Source organism: Salminus brasiliensis, chromosome 11, assembly GCF_030463535.1.
Source record: "Salminus brasiliensis chromosome 11, fSalBra1.hap2, whole genome shotgun sequence".
Classification (NCBI taxonomy): domain Eukaryota; kingdom Metazoa; phylum Chordata; class Actinopteri; order Characiformes; family Bryconidae; genus Salminus; species Salminus brasiliensis.
Genome location: NC_132888.1, coordinates 6428750 through 6448432, shown reverse-complemented (window position 1 = coordinate 6448432; position 19683 = coordinate 6428750). Strand labels below are relative to the sequence as shown.

Genomic DNA, 19683 nt, shown 5'->3' with positions numbered 1-19683 from the left:
CCAGTTCCTCAGAAGTACAGGGAGAATCACAGGCTAATAGTGAAAGAGAGAATTGAGAAGGGCTTCGCTGCATCCACCAGTGTACAATTAGATGAGGTTTGAGGTGTGAGGTTTAAGGTTTGGACTGTGTTGCATATGGAAAAACTGGGGTGGTTGAGTTTAATACCTTTGTAACAAACCTCTCTGGACATCTCGGAGGCTTGGAATAATCCAGCCAGCTGCTCCTTTCCCTCTACGACCCTGCAGGAGTTAAGGTCTCTTTCACATTGGGTAGCGTCTAAACTGTGGCCCATGTGAAATGCTCTTTATGTATGTTGACAAAACCCTAAAAATAAAGGTGCTTCAAATGGTTCTTTTGCAACGATGCCCAAAAAGAACCACTTTTGGTTCCATAATGAAGCTCGTTTGTAATCGTTCATTTGGTAAAGAACCTTTACATCAGGTGAAAGATCAAGATATTTAAAAGGTTCTTCACACTGCAAACTTCACTTCTTTTTGGAACTGAATAATAAATACACTAAATGTCCAAATGTTTGTGGACACCTCTTCTAATGAATGCCTGTAGAGAAAGAACTACTGCCAATAGAATAGGACTCTCTGGAGCAGATAATCATGAACCTATTGGCGCCATACTTCCTAATGCCAGGCGTATTCTAGCAGGGTATAAAGCCCCCCAGCATTAAGCTGGGAAGCAGTGGAAGAACTGTGTTCTCCGGAATGATGGGTGGTGCTCTATTCAATACTTTTTGGACGAGTTGGGGATGAAGAGGTGGGGTGGTGACTATCCAACATCCTGACCTCACTACCACTCCTGTCGCTGGATGCAATCCAATCCTCACAGCAGTGCTCCTCCAAGATCTAGCAGAAAGCCTTATTCCCTGGACAGTAGAGACAGTAACTTCAACAAAAACAAGATGCACCCTTTTTAATACCCTGGATTTCAGAGAAAACAACGAATAAGCAGGTGTCCCAATACTTTTGTCAATTAATTGTTCATCGTTTTCAAGCTTTATTTCATGTCACTCACGCCTGCCCTGGTTTTTACTTTGAGCTGTGATTAATATTATTATGTTGATTTGGAAACTGCTGAGATGGCTAATGACGTGTCATTATAACCCAGAGAAACGAAGTGGATAATTTAGCGCCTTCCTGTTAAACAGCGAGAGGCTGTTCTTTCCTTTGTTCGTCATAAACATAGACACAAGTCAGGCTGTCGAGTTTTTCAGTGCCACGAGTCTCTGATGGGTTGAGCCTGACAGATAAAGAACAGAATTTAGCAGGAGGTGTTTGGCTCTTATCAGGAACATCCTTGAAGTTCGTGCTGGAAGTGCTAAGTGACAATCGGAAGCCTCTTAGGCGTATCAGTTGGCGTCCTGATCCTGTCTCGTACGGATGACTTTGTCTGGAATGAATACACCGGGCGGAGAACAGCGCTGCTTTGTGGGAGACGGTCCTTTGTATATGTTTTTATTGTTATCTTGTTTTCCAATCTTAACTCTGGGCTGGTGTGAAGCCTTTCAATGCTAGAGAGAAAAATGAGAGAGTGTGTGCGTGCGAGAGAGAGAGGGAGGGTGAGATAGAGTGAGAGAGAGAAAGAAGACGAAAAACATGGCCTGAAGGTACCATCTGACAGTGATGTTCCTTCAGCTCTGGTGGTGATGCCTGCACCTGAATCCTGATCGACTGTTTTTAGCGTAGCCAGACCCTTGTCAGCTTATTGGGCCTCAACCTCCCAGGAGCTGCTCAAATCAGGCATGGAGTCCAGTGCTTATTGTGACAGCGTACACTGCTGATGCTATATGGCTAAGGCTCTGAGAAGAAGAGAAAGCTGATATGCCTTGTCAGTGTGCTTATTTTCCCTCTAACTGTGGAGCTGACAGTAACCGCATTTATCCTTTTTCAGCCACTGTCAAAGCCTGATTCCCTCTCCGAAGAGGTTCAGGCCTACGGGACAACTGCTAGCTTGAATGCTAGCTAGTATATTCTTCCAGGTCACATGACTTTAATAAACTAGGACTTTGTTTAATGGCAGGGCATCCAAGATGAATGAAACAGGATTGATGATTATTGTTCTCCTCCAAGCGTGATAAGAGCTCTGGATGGCTTTCTGCATCTTGGAGGACTAGCCTTTTGCCTCCCAGCTTTGAAGACCTGTATAATAAGGGAGGGGGGGGTGCTAGAGGTCAGGAGATGGCAGAGATTAAATTGTGAGAATGTGAATGTGGCTGTTCTGATACTGCGAGTTCTTTACATTGTGTCCAAAATGCCAAATTAATGGACCAATAGAAATGCTCCAAAATGGCTTGGAGTGAAATCTTGTTACACTGACTTCCATTGAAAGTTAAGGTCCAACGGATTTACTGGGATTGGGACAAGACCCCTAACGGAGCTCAACGAAATACCACACAATCCCAGATAACATGCCTGCCATGTGAGCCGGCCTGTCTGGATAGCCCAGCTGGGAGTCAGAAAGTTTGGTCCACAGGGTCCATGTTATGGGAATGTTACCATATGGTAATTGGGAATGGGAATGTTATGGGAATGGTACCATATGGTAATTGGGAAGAACGATTGAGCAAAAATCTCAAGATTACATGTGATGCAGGAAGTGAGTTTGTTGATGATACCTTGCAAATCTGAAGGATATTCCTGTGCATCAGGAAATTGCTGATTGGCTGAGCACGGAAATGTAGCCAAAGTAATTAAGGTCCCATAAGTCCCATAACATATTAGTATTTAACTCAGAATTGGTATTTCTTGCTCCGGGGCTCCCCCTACAGTTGGGATGAGTTATTTATGCTTGAAGCCACCACTAAAGGATATGTTTTTCTGGACAATCTGAAAGATACAGACTTGTTATTGAAAATGAAAGAAGTATGTGGACTGAGGTGATAGTGTTATATGACAGGATTTTACACAAATATGACTCAGATTCTGCAGTTCTCGCTAGCATTAAACTACACCGAAGCTACACTGTGCAGTTAGCAGCCTTTTAAATCTGGAGTAGCAATAATAGCGGTGCTGTTCTCCATTTTACAAGTCAGTGGAGCAACACAATCAGTTTGAAGCTATGAGTTAAGGTAAAAATACTACCTACTGTTGCCTCAACTTTATTAATTCTACATACTGTTGCTTTAACTCTATTAATTTTACATACTGTTGCTTTAACTCTATTAATTCTACATACCGTTGCTTTAATTATATTCATTCTCTCGATACTACAAAGGGCACAAGGCCACAGGCTTTTCCCATGGCTAAAACCATATTTCCATTACTAAGATCTTTTTTTGGTGTTCCCCTGGGACTTTAGTGTATAGTAGTGTCTAAGCTTAGAGGTATCTTTAATTTTTTAGTCTATTCAAACTAGCTGAGGTTATTCTTGAGTAAACAGTGAAGCACTTGAGGTATATATGTAGCTCCCTGGACAAAACATTATTCACCTTTTGTGTTTAGGAATTCTAAGGCTGTAGAATTGTAAATTCAGTGCTTTCAGTATAGTTAGAAAATAGTAGTAACTGCTACTCTTTTAATACACCTAGTGGGATATAAGAAAGACAGGCTGGCATCTGTATAGAACTAATACATAACTCTAACTATAAATGTAAATAAATAAAAATATAAGTAAGAATAATACTCAGTGCCTGACATATATGCATGGCTAGATCTAAAGACCTATCAATTTTTTCTGCACCTGTCCTTTTCAATGAAACCTTGCTCTCTGCTGCTACTGAAATGGGCTGGGACTGCACTTTAAGCAGCTGTAGCCAGTTGTGTTCACATTTGCATTTAGCTGATGCTCTTATTCAGAGTGACTTACAAGGTTACTCGTATTAGGGCCAGTGTAGTGTTAAGAGTCTTGCCCAAGGACTCTTATTGGTGTAGCACAGCATAGTCTACCAGACCGGGAATCGAACCCCAGTCTCCCACATGGTGTGGTAGCTCCGTGGCAGGTAGTGATGTTATCTGTTGCGCCACACCAACCACACCAGATTCTATTTCAATCTAAATACACCAACATACCAGTGAAGTAGATGGCAGTCCAAACCAGCTTCTCCTCAGTTTTGTGGCTGTCAGTTCCAGACAGCTGAACGTTGAAACACAAGCTGATATGTCTATTGTTACAAACAGATCTGAGAAAGAACCAGACAAGCAACAAGCATCACATTCAGCACATAGACATATACACATATACATATAGCTGGCCTCTCATTACATCCTGTTATTCTGTATACATCCAGAGTCAGCAGAAAGGTTCCTATATTTACAGTAAACCTGTGGGTCCGCGATGGCTTCAGGGATGAAAACGTGTCCCCTCATGCAGCGGTAATTACCGTCTGATGCCGTCTCTGCTTGCATCCAGAAAGAGCAGTATGCAGGTTATTGAAGCTGTAAAACATGAGAATGCTTGTACTTCAGGAACCGACATGCTAATAGACCGTCGGATGTCAATCACCAGCAAGCACGTGTGGATAATACGGTGTGATTACAGAACGGTCTGGAGCGATGGCTCACATCCGGGGAGACGGGGAGTGAACTGGAGCAGATGGGGGGAGGCTTCAGTCTGTTATTAGCTCTTTCTCCTCCAAGACATTCCAGCTGAACCTGGAGCAAAGGAAGCAGATGTGCTCAGGCTGCTCTCAGAACCTTTACTTCAATAACCTGCTGACTTCTCCTAGTGGAAGCTGAGGTGCAGACATATTACTGTAGTACATCTTGGGTTTGAGGTCATTATTAGCTTGCTGAGAATGATTGCAGGCTCTAGGAAGCTTCATATTGGAGATATTCTGCAGTAGTTAAGGCCATAATGACCCTGTTGGGCTGGACAGTTATTTAAGACAGGCACAATGACGAGGGCACTCATAATAGCTGGTTTCATAAGGGATGACATTTAAGGAAGAAAAGGTTGTGGTTGCACTTTTTGACATAAAGTGAATGTGGCTGTTCTGATACTGCGAGTTCTTTACATTGTATCAAAAATGCCAAATTAATGGTCCAATAGAAATGCTCCAAAATGGCTTGGAGTGAAATCTTGTTACACTGACTTCCATTGAAAGTTAAGAAGAGAGACTCTTTAAAAAAACAGATTCATTAGATGGTCCAACAGATTTACTGGGATTGGGACAAGACCCCTAACGGAGCTCAACGAAATACCACACGATCCCAGATAACATGCCTGCCATGTGGGCCGGCCTGTCTGGATAGCCCAGCTGGGAGTCAGAAAGTTTGGTCCACAGGGTCCATGTTAGCCCTGCATATGGATATCCAACAGGGTCAAGGATGGGACCGGGGGGGTTAAGCGTGGGCCTCATCTGAGTTGTACCCTGCACATTGGGCCTTGATGGGACCCATGTGAAATGTAGGTGGGCTGTAACGATGAGGCCCAATTGGGAAGCCCAACTTTGTCCCAGTTACACACATGTACCAACCCATTTAGAGCCCATGCCCACCTGGTTCTACCCATGTAGGTCCCACATGAACATGTTGGCTGAGATGCCAGTATTTAATTCTATCAATTCTCTCTCTCTTTGATTTTTCCCCTATGGCTTAAACACCACTGTCATTTCCATTTTCCAGTCATTTCTTTAATGTTCTGTACATTCTAGATCTAGAAAATTATGTCATTTACCATGTTAGTTACCATGATGGTCCCATCACTGATTCCTGTAAAGCTGTAAAGATTTTTTTAGATATTTTTACTGTGACTGTATCAGCAAATACCATCATGGTGACACATTCTCTCATTCATAAGTGTACATTAATGGCCTGCTATACCACTTACACAAAAGGTAGCACCATCTCTCTTTACCCTCAATTTTATCTGATGTAAATGATTCATAACCGAACCACCCTTCAAAAAATACCATCTGAATGAAACCAAATACAAATTAGCAATTGTGATTTAATAAACTGCTCTATAATTTTTTTTAAACATGTTTGGTCACACAGGAAAGTCAGAAGTTATGCATGTACACTCACTTGCAGTGAGTGGCAAACTTTGCAGCTGCAGCTGAGAAGCTCAGCACATTCGTGCACATTTGCAGACATATTACTGTAGTACATCTTGGGTTTGAGTTCATTATTAGCTTACTGAGAATGATTGCAGGCTCTAAGAAGCTTCCATTCACCACCACTGTGAACAGTTCTGACTCTTGGGGCCCTATTTTAGTGATTTTCTGGCGAGCAGCTTACCGCACAGCTTGATTTTAAGGCATGTCAGTGTATCTTTGCTATCGTAACAATAAGAAAATATACATATTTTTTTACAATAAAACCCTCGTTGTTTATTGATTGATTGATTTATTTCATTTTATTCATGTATTTATTTTTTGCATAGTTCAGCCAATCAGAGATATTAGATTTAAATAGATTCATAACTGTTGCTTGGTTATAAAAATAAAGGCATATGTGCAGTTTTCTAGTTTGTCAACCCCTTACCAGTGGATGGAAGCTCTTGTTACTTTTGTGGAAACAGTATAATTCACATTTATGTTGTTTGTTTACCAGGTAGTTTTGATTGACATGTTTTCCTTTGTTTATTTGTTGCTGAACTTCACCAAAGAGCTGCTTCTTCTATCAGTATCTGAATCTGTAGCTCTGATTCGATATTTCTGGCTTTGACCTATGGTGTTAAAAGTATAAAGCGTGGTGTGCTGAGCACCGCCACGGTGCAGGACTTCTTGAATAGGGCTTATTTACCGTGCCACACATTCGGCATGGCGTAGCGCGGTTAGCGCTGAGCGGTAGAAATGTGGCCCACAGTGTAGATAATTCATTAAAGCTATAATGAAAAAGTAATGTGCTGCAAATCCCACTTCTAGACGTGAAACTGCATTGTTGATCACTAATCGAGCAGTCAGTCCCCTCTGTACCTTAAGGAGCTGGCCCCTTTTCATAACCGTGGACTCAGTAGGTGTGCTGTTTTTTAACGAGTCAGCGTTTCGGTGTTGACACAGATGTGCCACTGTTCCGCATCTTCTGGCTAAAACTGGTCCTGGATCGATTTCTGGACCCTTCGGAGGATTCTTGTGAGAAGGTGAACAGCTCAGTGCCTCAGTCTGACAAAGGAGCACCATGTGGCCTGCTGGTTGCTTCTCGCAGTACCTTTTAGTCTGCTCCCAACGAAAAGCCATCGCTCAGCGGGAATGCTGTGGAAAGTTCAAGCTGTTAGCGAGTGTGAATGTGTGAACAACACCCTGCACTCTCCCGGGACTTGCTGGCAAGCATAATCCAACCCCCCCCCCCGCTCCCCACCAGCCCCTCCAACACACCTCCTCACCTCCTGCTCATCTTTGAAATGAATGAAGACACTGACATCTCCCTGGCCTGCTCCTATCTTTTCTTATCTCTCTCTCTTTTCCTTTTTTCTCCATCAAGAGAATTCATTCCAAAGTGGTGAAGTGGGGCGGGGGTGGGCAGAGGCAGCGCAGAGCTGCTGGCATCCGTCTCGAAGGAACAGATGAACTGTAGGCAAGCGCTGCTTTTAAAGAGCACAGGAGCGCAACCTGGTTCCTGGCTTGGAAACTAGTTGTGCAGCAAAATGCATAATGCAAAGTGTGTGCCAAGAGGAAGAACCACTCGTAAAGGATTCCTGATGTGGTTGAGGGTTCCTTCAGACTTGACGGAGCCTCTTTGCCATCTGCACAAGCATCTCAATATTGCTTGTGTCAGAAAAGCTCTGAATGGATTGAAGGGAAGCTCACGGTATTGATGTGCGTTTGATGGATAGTGCTGCACTTAAAGCAACTGACCGTGTGTGTACAGGTGTATAGGCCGTTCTGTGGGGAAACCGTCTGAGCTTCAAGCCTGTGATGCAGAGATGATGTAAAAGGTGCCATTTATGGGGTCAGTGGAGAGATAGACCTTTAACTCTTTACCACCGAGGCACCAAAGCATCTATATCTGCATCTTAATCCTGCCCCTTAATAATGCACACTGCATCTTAGCCATTGCATTAAACATATCTTCTGCCATTAAAGTCAGTAGTTAATTAATTAGGTAGGTTATGGAGTTATGTCTCCAAGCTCTTAAAGCCTAAGTAAATTAGTACATACACTCTATGTCCAAATATTTGTGGACACCCCTTCTAATGAATGAATTCAGCTACTGAAAGTTGCACCCATTGCTGAGACAGATGTGCAAATGCACTCACACAGACACTTACAGCTTGTCTAGTCCCTGTAGAGAAGTGCTGCTAATAGAATAGGGCTCTCTGGAGAAGATAAGCATGAACCTATTGAGGCGATTTGAGGAATCTTCAAGGAACATTTTTCTTTGACACTGTTAAAAGTGTCATTGAGAAACTTTCTGAGGTTCTTCAGTTGGAGGAACCTTATAAAGTGCTTTGAGGAACCTTCAAGAAAAGTTTTTTTTTTTTTAGAAGAAAATGGTTCCTTGAAGGTTCCTTACAGTACCTTATGGGGTTCCTCCACCGTTTTAAATGGAAGAACTTCCAAAGGGACCTCAAAGATCTTGTACTTTTAACAGTGTATATGGATGTGAATGTGTGTGTGTGCAAGAGTTGTGATTGCAGAAGGACATTTTTTGAGTATTGTATCTCAGTGTATCAGGTTTTTTTTTCTGCTCTACACTGTTAAAGGTTTGAGATCCTTGTGGAACATTTAGAGGTTCTTCAGTTTGGAACTGTGGAGGAACATCTTAAGGTGCTTTGAGGAACCTTTAAGGAACCTTTTTCTTCTACATTGTTAAAAGTATAAGATCCTTGAGAAACCTTTTGAGGTTCTTCTGTTGTGAAACTTTGGAGAAACTGTATAAGGTGCTTTGAGGAACCTTCAAGGATCCTTTTTCTTTTGACACTTTTAAAAGTATCCTTGAGAAACTTTCTGAGGTTCTTTAGTTGGAGGAACCTTATGAAGTGCTTTTAGGAACCTTCAAAAAAAGTTTTTTTTAGAAGAAAATGTTTCCTTGACGGTTCCTCACAGTACCCTAAGGGGTTCCTCCACAGTTTTGAGAACTTCCAAAGGTTCCTCAAAGATCTTATACTTTTAACAGTGTATATGCAGAGTTTTGGGGGTATTGTATCTCAGTGTTATCAGTTTTTCTGCTCTACATTGTTAAAAGGTTTAAGATCCTTGTGGAACATTTGGAGGTTCTTCATTTTGGAACTGTGGAGGAACCTCTTAATGTGCTTTGATGGAACATTTAAGGAACATTTTTCTTCTACACTGTTAAAAATATAAGATTCTTGAGAAACTTTCTCAGGTTCTTCAGTTGTGAAACTGTGGAGAAACCTTATAAGGTGCTTTGAGGAACCTTCAAAGAACCTTTTTCTTTGACACTGTTAAAAGTATCCTTGAGAAACTTTCTGAGGTTCTTCAGTTGGAGGAACCTTATAAGGTGCTTTGAGGAACCTTCAAGAAAAAGTTTTTTTTTTTAGAAGAAAATGTTTCCTTGACGGTTCCTCACAGTACCCTAAGGGGTTCTTCCACAGTTTTAAACTAAAGAACTTCCAAAGGTTCCTCAAAGATCTTTTACTTTTAACAGTGTATATGCAGAGTTTTGGGGGTATTGTATCTCAGTGTTATCAGTTTTTCTGCTCTACACTGTTAAAGGTTTAAGATCCTTGTGGAACATTTAGAGGTTCTTCAGTTTGGAACTTTGGAGGAACATCTTAAGGTGCTTTGAGAAACTTTTAGGAATCTTTTTCTTAAAAAAAAGGTTTCAAATTGAAGAACCTCCAAATGTTCCTTAAAGATCTTACATTTTTAACAGTGTATACATACAGGAATGTGTGTGTGTGTGTATCTGCAAGAGTTGTATTTGCAGAAGGAGATTTTGGTGGTTGGAACTGTGGAGGAACCTCTTAAGGTGCGTTGATGAACCTGAAAGGAGTCAGAGCACCTTTCTCCACAGAGGTTTCTCCACAGTTTCAAATTGAAGAACCTCCAAAAGCTCCTCAAGGATCTTCTAACTACTTTTAACAGTGTAGAACCATTTTGTTCTGAGACTAAGTGAAAGCATATGCTTTTATAAAGTTTTTAAAAATCTCCCCATAATGTAAAAGTTCTAGAAACTCCTCAAATCTCATGTAAAAATCTCCTTTTCAAACATGGTTCTTTTGGGAGCCAAAGAAAGTTCTTCTATGGCAGCGCTCAAAGAACTCTTTGTAGCACCTTTCACTACATGCGCAGCGAAGGGTTGAGAGCTGGGCACAGAAAGAACCGGAGAGCCTGTGGTGTGCCTCTGAGTTAATGTGCCGTGTCCCTTCGAAACTTGCTGTTTGTCTCCTCTACGAATTACCCATATCTGATTACGGACGCTGTAGGACGCACACACCAACACACTCACACTTCAAGCCGCTCCAGTGCCAAGGCAATCAGTAGCTATTACCCGCCAACCTGAGCCCTCCCACAGGCCACAGCGTTTGATTTGTCTGCAGGGACAGACTCTGGCAGCGCCATGAAACCTAATGCAAGTCTATCACCTCAGCTTAGGCAGAACAGGGTGAGAAGCTCACTTTTCTGCAGCGTGCACTTTGTAACATAATTGCCACCGCAAGTACAATTTTGTAGCAGTTTGCACCACTAGCTGCGAGCCTCAAGGCCTCGCTAAAGGATCTGTTCGCCCTGGGTGTTCACTTTTACACACCTTGCAAAAATGTAAACTAATTCTCACCTCAAGGTAATTTGTGGATTTTCTGCTGTTGTCTGGAGTTTGGAGCCTGAAATTGGCCAAGAATGAGATTAGCATGCAGTGCAGTTCCAGGAAAAGTGATCCTCACAGAGGAGGTGCAAACTACAATGAGCCAATTTAAACCTACAATAAATATTATCATGCATTCTTTCATGTGTAAAAATGGACAAAAGTATTGGGATACAGTATCGCTTAATCATTGAATTAATCATTGTTTTATTCAGTCCCGTTGCCACAGGTGTAGAAAAGCAAGCCCAGAGCTGTGCAGTCTGCCTGTCTTACACACATTAGTGAAAGTATAGGTGGTTCTAAAGAGCTCACTGAGTTCCAGCGTGGTTCGGTAATAGGAGCTGGATTAAAGAACTGCTTTATCTCTGTACCATTTATCTCAATTAGTCACTCCAAATGTCAAGGTTCTTTAAAATTTGAGGAAGGTTCTTCATACTCGCCTATCTCAGTCACAAAAAATGGGTCAAAGTGGTTCTTGTGTGGCATTGCATCAAAGAACCAAGGACCTTTTGTCTTCTACACTGTTAAAACTAAGAACCTGGAGAGATTTTCTGCGCTTATTCAGTTTAAAATTGTGGAGGAAACTCTTAAGGTGCTTTTAAGAACCTTAAAGAAAAGTTTTTTAGAAGAAAATGGTTCCTTGAAGGTTCCTCACAGCACCTTAAGGGGTTTCTCCATAGAAATGCTTTATCTCAGTCACTCAAAATGTCAAGGTTCTTTAAAATTTGGGGAAGGTTCTTCACACTCACCTATCTCAGACACAAAAAATGGGTCAAAGGGAACCAAAGTGGTTCTTTTGTGGCATTGCATCAAAGAAACAAGGAACATTTTCTCATACACTGTTATAAAGTATAAAATCCTTGAGAAATGTTCAGAGGTTCTTCAGTTTGAAACCTCCAAAAAGAACTTCTTAAGGTGCTTTAAGGAACCTGCAAGAAAAGGTTTTTTAAAAGAAAATGGGTTCTTGAAGGTTCCTCACAGCAGTTTAAAAGGTTTCTTCTCAGAAATGCTTTATCTCAGTCACTCCAAATGTCAAGGTTCTTTAAAATTTGAGGAAGGTTCTTCACACTCGCCTATCTCAGTCACAAAAAAACGGGTCAAAGGGAGCCAAAGGACCTTTTGTCTTCTACACTGTTAAAAGTAAAAGAACCTGGAGAGATTTTCTGCGCTCTTAAGGTGCTTTTAAGAACCTTAAAGAAACGTTTTTTAGAAGAAAATGGTTGTTTGAAGGTTCCTCACAGAACCTTAAGGGGTTCCTCCATAGAAATGCTTTATCTCAGACACTCCAAATGTCGAGGTTCTTTAAAATTTGAGTAAGGTTCTTCACACTCACCTCATCTAAGTCACAAAAATGGGTAGTTTTACCCATTTTTGGAGTAGTTTTTTTGTGGCATTGCACCAAGGAACCATTTTGGGTGCATAACCTTTAACTTATATAGAGGTCCTTTAAACATTAAGATGGGTCTTTTCATTTACTAGGATTCATCTTCTCTGAAGGGCCATCTAGAAATCATCCTGTGGAAACAAAAGTGGTTCTTTTATGGCTTTCCCTTAAAGAACCTTCCCTCCTTCTGCGCCATCATTTCTAAGAGTGTGCTCCTGAAAATAAAGGTTCTTTAATGAAAAGCTTTAAATTCCTACAACGACACAGTAACAGAGTAGTTTGGTCCTCCAAACAACCTGTTTAGGTTGAAAGAAGAACCTTCCAGAAAGGTTGAGTAATAATCTTATTGTTAATGCATTATAATTATTACTTAGAACAGCAAATAATTCATATCCATTATTAATGGTTAATTGTTGTTTATTATTAATAATAACATGCACTACTTTTTATCTAATTAATGAATTAACTTATTTTTTTTTCTCACTGTTTTATTCATTATTATTTATTTATTTTTATTAATTTGACCCATAATAATCCTAACTACTAAGAACTAACACATTTCTGAATGTTTAGTTTTCATAATTTCATGGTTAATGAAGTGTCCAGGCCTCAGCCACACAGACTGCGGAGATTTACCCTCAGGTGCTGCTCTTGCAAGACTTTCTAGGTCTCCCCTGGGATTTTACATAATGTAAAAAAAATTCAGAGTGTGTTAATATTAATGAACAATTTGTCAGATGCTTATTTTAATAAAAAATGGAACTTCTCTGCTGCCTCAGAGTAACCATCAAATGCCCCCCTAGTGACATGCAGTCCCTATAATTGGTGTTTTGCAACCCTATATAAGGTGTGACCTTTTCCAGAAGCTGGTCGTCCTGCGCTGGTGCAAACCACAGGAAGATGCTAAAACCAGGCCTGTCCTCATTTCCCAGCTCATCACAGAGATGATAAGACCTCCTATCTTGTCTTCTTAATGACCACTGCTTGCTCCAAATCCTTTTCTTTATCTATTTCTTTCTCTATTATCACCCACTAAGGTGTATTACTCAGGAACTACGGACACTTCAGTAAAGATGTGCTGTTTTGCTCGGTGGTGTTTGCCTGGTGTGCCGTGTCCAGTTACTTTTCAAAACCGCCTAGAACAGCTGCCAACATTAGAATATTTGTGTTTGCACTGGAACACTTCGGCCTTTGGGTTTGCTTGGGCCTTTAGGGAACCTAAGATTCTTCTGTGGCATCACCCTAAAAAGCTCTTTTTAATGTGACCTCTATCCAACATCCGTCTGAACAGTTCATGCTCCTAAACTGATGAGCAGAAGTAAAGGAGCAATGCCTAATGTCAAGTTTAGTTTTTTAGCTTGGCCAGCATCACAGGGGCCTTCAAGGAGTTCTGGTTCTGACAACAGGGTCATCGCTGAGAATGCGTTCCAGCTCGCTGTAAAAAGAGTGCGTTATTTGGCCACGCCCACTTTTTTCGCAGCCATGCTTTCTTCATTTTCAAGCTTTTGTTTTCCTTTCATGCTGCAGCAGCAGCGCCCTCCTGTGGTCGTGTTTGGCCATGTGCCTTCTAATTTGGTCTGAAAAGAGACATCACCCCAAATATAAAACCTCCCTCACTACTGTCGTCCACTTTCCCTTCTCCTCAGTATGCATTTTTAAATAATGTCGAGTTGGACTGACGTTAAAGTCGCATGAATTCCGATCTGGCTGTATCGGACATGTATCGAATTTCAACGCCACATATCAAACGTGACCCAAACTGTGTTTTGCCGTTCACACTTCCACACAGATAACACACCCGTGTGACATATGATCAGAAAGGTCGTATATGGGCCCCTTTTACCCGCTGTGTGAACGTAGCCACACCTCTATGTTTTTAAAAGTGCTCTAGAGATGTGCTTTCCATGTTTTTGGTTTTGGACTTCGAAGCAGGGGTAGATAAGGTCACCTGTAGGACCCATGGCAAAAACAGGTAGAATGATAAAGTGAAGCCTCTCAATCATGACAACCAACCTATTTCCATGGCAACCCCCTTGTTGGGCGTCATTAGCGCATTCCTTCCAGATGTGACCACAGGTTTGGTGTTATCTTAGGAAAATAAGCCCTGCTTCTCGCATCACTCCTGTTCGCACTCGACTGTTGAAAAAAAGTGGAAACCGCCCCGAGCTGTTGACGGGCGGCAGACAGGACAGGCCGCCGGCGTGGTTTATTTTCTCTGGGTTCAGTTGCACTTCCTGTGGTGGACGTATGTGAGCCTACAGTCCATCAACGCTGCATCCTTTAGCTTCAGCAGATGACAGCACATCTCTCAAGAAAACACATTTGGACGCCAAGTGTTAAAGCAGTCTTTTCACAGGCAGTGAGTGTGTTGGCTGTGACGGAGAGCTATGCTGGGATGTGAGTAGCGTTCAGGCTGAGTGTTAATTGCGAGCGGACAGGTCCGGGCTAGCGCTTCGATCTTAGCCCCCGGACCTTCTGTCATACCTGTTCTTGGCTTTGAACCTGTCAGAGTTGAAGCCTGTGAACTCAACACAAACGTACCCTGAGGTTTTCAGTTTCTGTTTAAGAATTTCTAGATATACGTATGTGTGTATACAAGTCATATGGGCCTGCAAGGGCTCTGGAATAACTTAGACACGTGTGAAGACATCAGTGTGCACTGCAGGTACACTGCACTGGCTGCAAGGTTGACTGTGTTATATTGCATATACCTAGGATCACTGCTGCAGGTGTGGAGTTCTCAACACGTGTATTAACTTGTAATTGCATGAAAACTATGTCACTTATGCTCGTGCAGGTTTGCCCTATATTCCTCCCGGCTTCCTTTTGGTCCATTTAAACAGTTTTTTAGTTTTCTTCTGGCTGTGGCTTTGAGTTTGTCTGTAGGTAACCCCTACCACATCAAGAGTTATTGTCATTTTGCATTTTGTCAATTTATTTTTCATGTCTACATAGTAATCACTCCATTTACCTTCTCTGTCAACATGTTAGAGCATTTCTGGCTCCCTTTTGTTTTTTTCAGTGTTAACTTTTTAATGAAGAAAGGCTTAATACACACTAAGAAATATTACTCTTACTTCTGTACACACTGGTCAGGCTATTTGTAATAAAAAATAATACTTTCTACAACAAATAATACTTTCTAATTTGTTCATTAGAAAGAGACTGTACACAAACAACTTTTTCATCAAATACAAGTTTACAAAATAGAGCAAAATATCTTGTATTTTCCTATTCAGTGTGTTTATACAGTCAACATTACGATACAACAAGCTGTTTACCTAGTTTACTTAAGCCAAATACTTTCAAATGAAACAGTTTAAAGCAGATTTAATAGTTTAGAAAAATAAATACAAAATGTTTATATCAATTCAAACCTGAAAAACACTTCAAAGCAACTAATATCACATTCCCAGAATAGAAATATAATAAAATTGTAATGGAATTGAACTAAATTAATTTCTCTGCTTGCTTGTTTGAATCAGATACAAGTAAAAAAAATAATTTAAATGAAATTATAAATTATATGAATTAAACTAAAATGTATTTAATACATAAAATAATTGTAAATATTAATATGTTAATTAATAAATAATGTAATAAATAAATTAAAGTATACATTAAATACATTAGAGATGTTTTTATATATAAATATTTTTATGTAAAAACTAAACATTGCAAAAGCTCAGATTTGTTTTTGTCAATGTGTCACACTTTATTTAGCAAACCAGGCTTGAAGCATGTCACCAGGTTATAAAAGTTATACGTTTCTACATGTTCAAACCTCAGTAATGATTGGCTCCCCTAAGCAACTGTCTAAAGAAGTAAGAACAATAGTAATAGATGGTCACAAAGCAGAGGAAGGCTACAAGATGATAGCGAAGTGTTTTCCGCTTGCGTGAGTGTAGGATGCTATTAAGAAATGGCAGTGGAGGTCAAGATGAAATGTGGAAAGCCAAGAAAACAAGAAAACTCTCAGAAAGAAATGCTTGAATGCTGGTGAGACCATATAAGTGCATAGAATCTGCAAGATTAATAGGGCGCTGCACTATTCTACTGTGCAGCATTGCTTGCAGAAGCATCCTTTTCATAGAACAGTAATGAGAAGGAAACCTTACCTGCAGCCTCTTTACAAAACTCAACATTTAAAAGTTGCTACAGAACATCTTCCACAAGCCAGACGAGTGCCTGATGAAGTGGACTGATGAAGTCAAAATAGATCTCTTTGGCCACAATCAGCAAATATACTATACTAGTATAGTACAGTATTTATATTTAAAGTATTTATAGTATATTTACTAGTATAAATATACAATACTATAAATATACTATTTGTTGAATATTATATACTGTATATGGAAAAAATGAATTTTGCATTTCATGAAAAGACAACCTTGCCAACTGTGAAGCATGGGGTTGCGTTGTTGCCAGTGGCACTGGCTATACATGCAGGGGTGAAGGACAGAATGGATTATACCAAAATACCAGCAAGTTCTGGATTCAAATGTCAAACCATCCGTTACAAAGCTAATGCCGACAAGCATATAGCTTCTATAACAGGATAATGATCTGAACGATACCTCATAATCCACCACAGACTGTCTGAAGCTCTTGGGAATGGCCCTCAGTTCCCCTACCTGAGTATCATAGACATTGTTTGATAGACCTTTAATAAGCTGTGCATCAAGACAGCCTAGAACATCTCAAAACTCAAGGCCTTCTGCAAAGAAGAGGATCAAGAACTGAGGATCTCAAGCTGCTCAAAAAAGTGTTTGCCAATTTGGTGCTACTCGGCGTCAAAATCTTTGCACAGGCCAAAAGTGATTTATTATTTTTAATGAAAGACTAAGTAACTTTGCAATGGGAATTGCCTAAACGGTTGGGTGTATATTTAATCAGCGACAGAGCCTGTGTTTATTACATCTCGACATATCTCTGAGGATGTTCATCATGTGCCTATGACTTATCAGCCCTTCTCTTTCTGTTGCAACAGCGCCGGTGTTCTATTTTGGGGATGTGCAGTACCATGTGGATGAGAGCGATGGTTATGTGGAGGTTCGGGTTTGGAGGACAGGATCTGACCTTTCCAAGACCGGAACGGTTACCGTGCGCTCCCGAAAAACTGACCCAGTTTCTGCTGAAGGTATGTGACATTAACCCTTTGATGCAGAGGCGTAAAGGTTATTATTCTGCCCATGTGGGAAAACTCTCTCTAAATAGAAACTGATACTCTCCTTCGTTAATACAGAGATTTCTTAGAGCTCGCTAGTTTAGTACATGAGGAACATGATCTAACAAGGATTACTACTATACTGTAACTATACATGTAAGCAAAAATTAACAAATGTATGAGAATACACTTCTTTCTCTTCTTGCATTGTTACTCCTGGAAAAAAATAAAATAAATAAATAAATAAAAAGGAGTTTCCGGGGGCCCCGAGTGGTCCAGCGGGCTGTTACTATGGTCAGAGGATCGCTGGTTCGAATCCCGGTCATGCTGCTAGCCATCGGCAGCCGAGGCCCAGAGAAAGCCTTGCTCTCTCCAGGGTAGGTAGATGGCACTCTCTCCCCACATTGCTTCGCTGCGGTGCTGGCCGGTGCTGGCCGTCGCTGACATTTGCAAGATATAGGACGCTTCCCTCCAGGCAGTTTGGAAAATGAGAGGCTTGAATGTGCACGGATCGGAGGGGGTGCGTGTTGGTCCGCCCTCACTAGTGCCGGGGGCATTGTGTGCGATTGTGGGGGGGAGTATGTAGGGGTTGGGTAATTGGGGGAGACACATATGGGGGGTCCAAATTGGGGAGAAAATGGGATAAATATTTAAATATAACAAAAAAAGGATTCCATGGCACACAGAAACTATCATAGTGCATCAAGCAGTAAGGACAGCATGGAGCTTCTTTATACAATGATAAAGGTAGTAGCACATAAAAGGCAGCTTCTCTTCCACATGCTGATCCATGATCCATTTTTTATGGACATGGACATGGACATACACAGCAACACTACTCTGGAGAGAGACTACAGAGTACTACACAATGGGAAATGTGCCGCAGCTTTTTAAAATCCTATTCAAAAAGTCACCAGGCTCAGCATACAACTCTCTCTTTTCCTGTATTTCAGTATTTTTACACGACCACAATAACAACCAGTCAAAATGAAACTGTTAATGAACTAATGCATATTAATTACCTCCACTTAGCACCTATTTTAGTGTCAAAACTGACCAAAATTCACCAACATCCTGGACGCATCACAGGACAGTTAATGAATGTGTGTAGATAGGACCTCATTTCTAAAACGTTAGCGTGCTTGGTCAGTGCTTGAGACATTTGCATTACATTTACATTTAAGGCATTTAGCAGACGCTCTTCTCCAAAGCGACTTACAAAAGTGCTTTGCTGTTTACCCAAGAAAAACCTCAGCTAGTTTAAATAGACTAATAATTTAAAGATTCCTCTAAGTTTAGACTCTACTAAACACAAGTCAGTAAGGTGAACACTCTACTATTCACCCTACAAGTACTCTCGAAGAGGAGGGTCTTCAGTCTGGGTTTGAAGACAGTGAGTGTTGGACTTTGCTGTTCGGACACCCAGGGGAAGTTCGTTCCACCACTTTGGTGCAGGACAGAAAAAGGTCTGGACGCTCGTCTTCCATGGATTTTGAGGGATGGCGGGTCGAGCCGAGCCGTACTTGAAGCTGGAAGGGCTCTTGGTGCAGATCGGCTTTTGACCATTGCCATCAAGTACGGAGGGGCTGGCTGGTCCGTTCTTGGCTTTGTAGACCAGCATCAGGGTTTTGAATCTGATGACCTGGGCAGCAGCTACAGGAAGCCAGTGAAGAGAGAACGCAGCAGTGGAGAGACATGGCTGAATTTAGGAACGTTGAAGACGACCCGTGCCGCTGCATTCTGGATAAGCTGCAGGGGCCTGATGGTGCGCAGAGGGAGACCAGCCAGAGTTGTAGTAGACAAGTCTTTAAGTGACGAGAGACTGAACGAGCACCTGGGCGACTCTCTAGAAAGGAAGGGTTGAATTCTCTGGATGTTGTACAGGAGAAATCTGCATGACAGAGTTACGTCAGACTGGATTATAAGATATTAAACACTATTAAACAGTGATTTTAAGAAAAGTCTCGACTAAACTGAATCTGAAAACTGAAAATAAAGGGATTTAATCTAAACTGTGCTTCTGGATTATTTATTATATAAACACAAAGATCAGATTGAGGGGCAAATAGCCCGATTGGGACGTCTCTAATTGAGTCCATGTTTGCACTATTACTGATGATAACTGTAACTTATTCATGATTCAGATCACTTCTAATCATGTAGTATCTGTTTTTGCCTTGAGGCAAAGAGTAGAGCTGGAACCTGGCCACTGTACTCCGAGAGATCCTCCAACTCAGGGAATCAGTAAACAGTGAAGGAGTTTCTGTCCCTGTACTTTTCTATGATGTAGAGAGCTGCTGCAGGTAGAAAGCCTTGACCTCAACACATCAGCGGAGTTCAAGTGAAGCCAGGCTTAAGAATGCACACTTTGGCTTACACACACACACACATACACACGTCCTTTCAGCAGGTTCATAATCTCTTCCTCCTCCTTTCTCTCCTCTATCACTACTGCCTCTGCTTCTGAGCT

General features: G+C 41.2%; 1 protein-coding gene across 1 annotated transcript in view; it reads left to right on the top strand.

The window, feature by feature from the left end:
* Positions 1-19683, top strand: part of frem2b (FRAS1 related extracellular matrix 2b) — a 145528-nt gene that overhangs the window by 86926 nt on the left and 38919 nt on the right. Inside the window, exon 7 of the mRNA XM_072691507.1 lies at positions 17037-17186. Within this exon, the coding sequence (XP_072547608.1) occupies positions 17037-17186 (150 nt within the window). The remainder of the gene's footprint in view (positions 1-17036; positions 17187-19683) is intronic.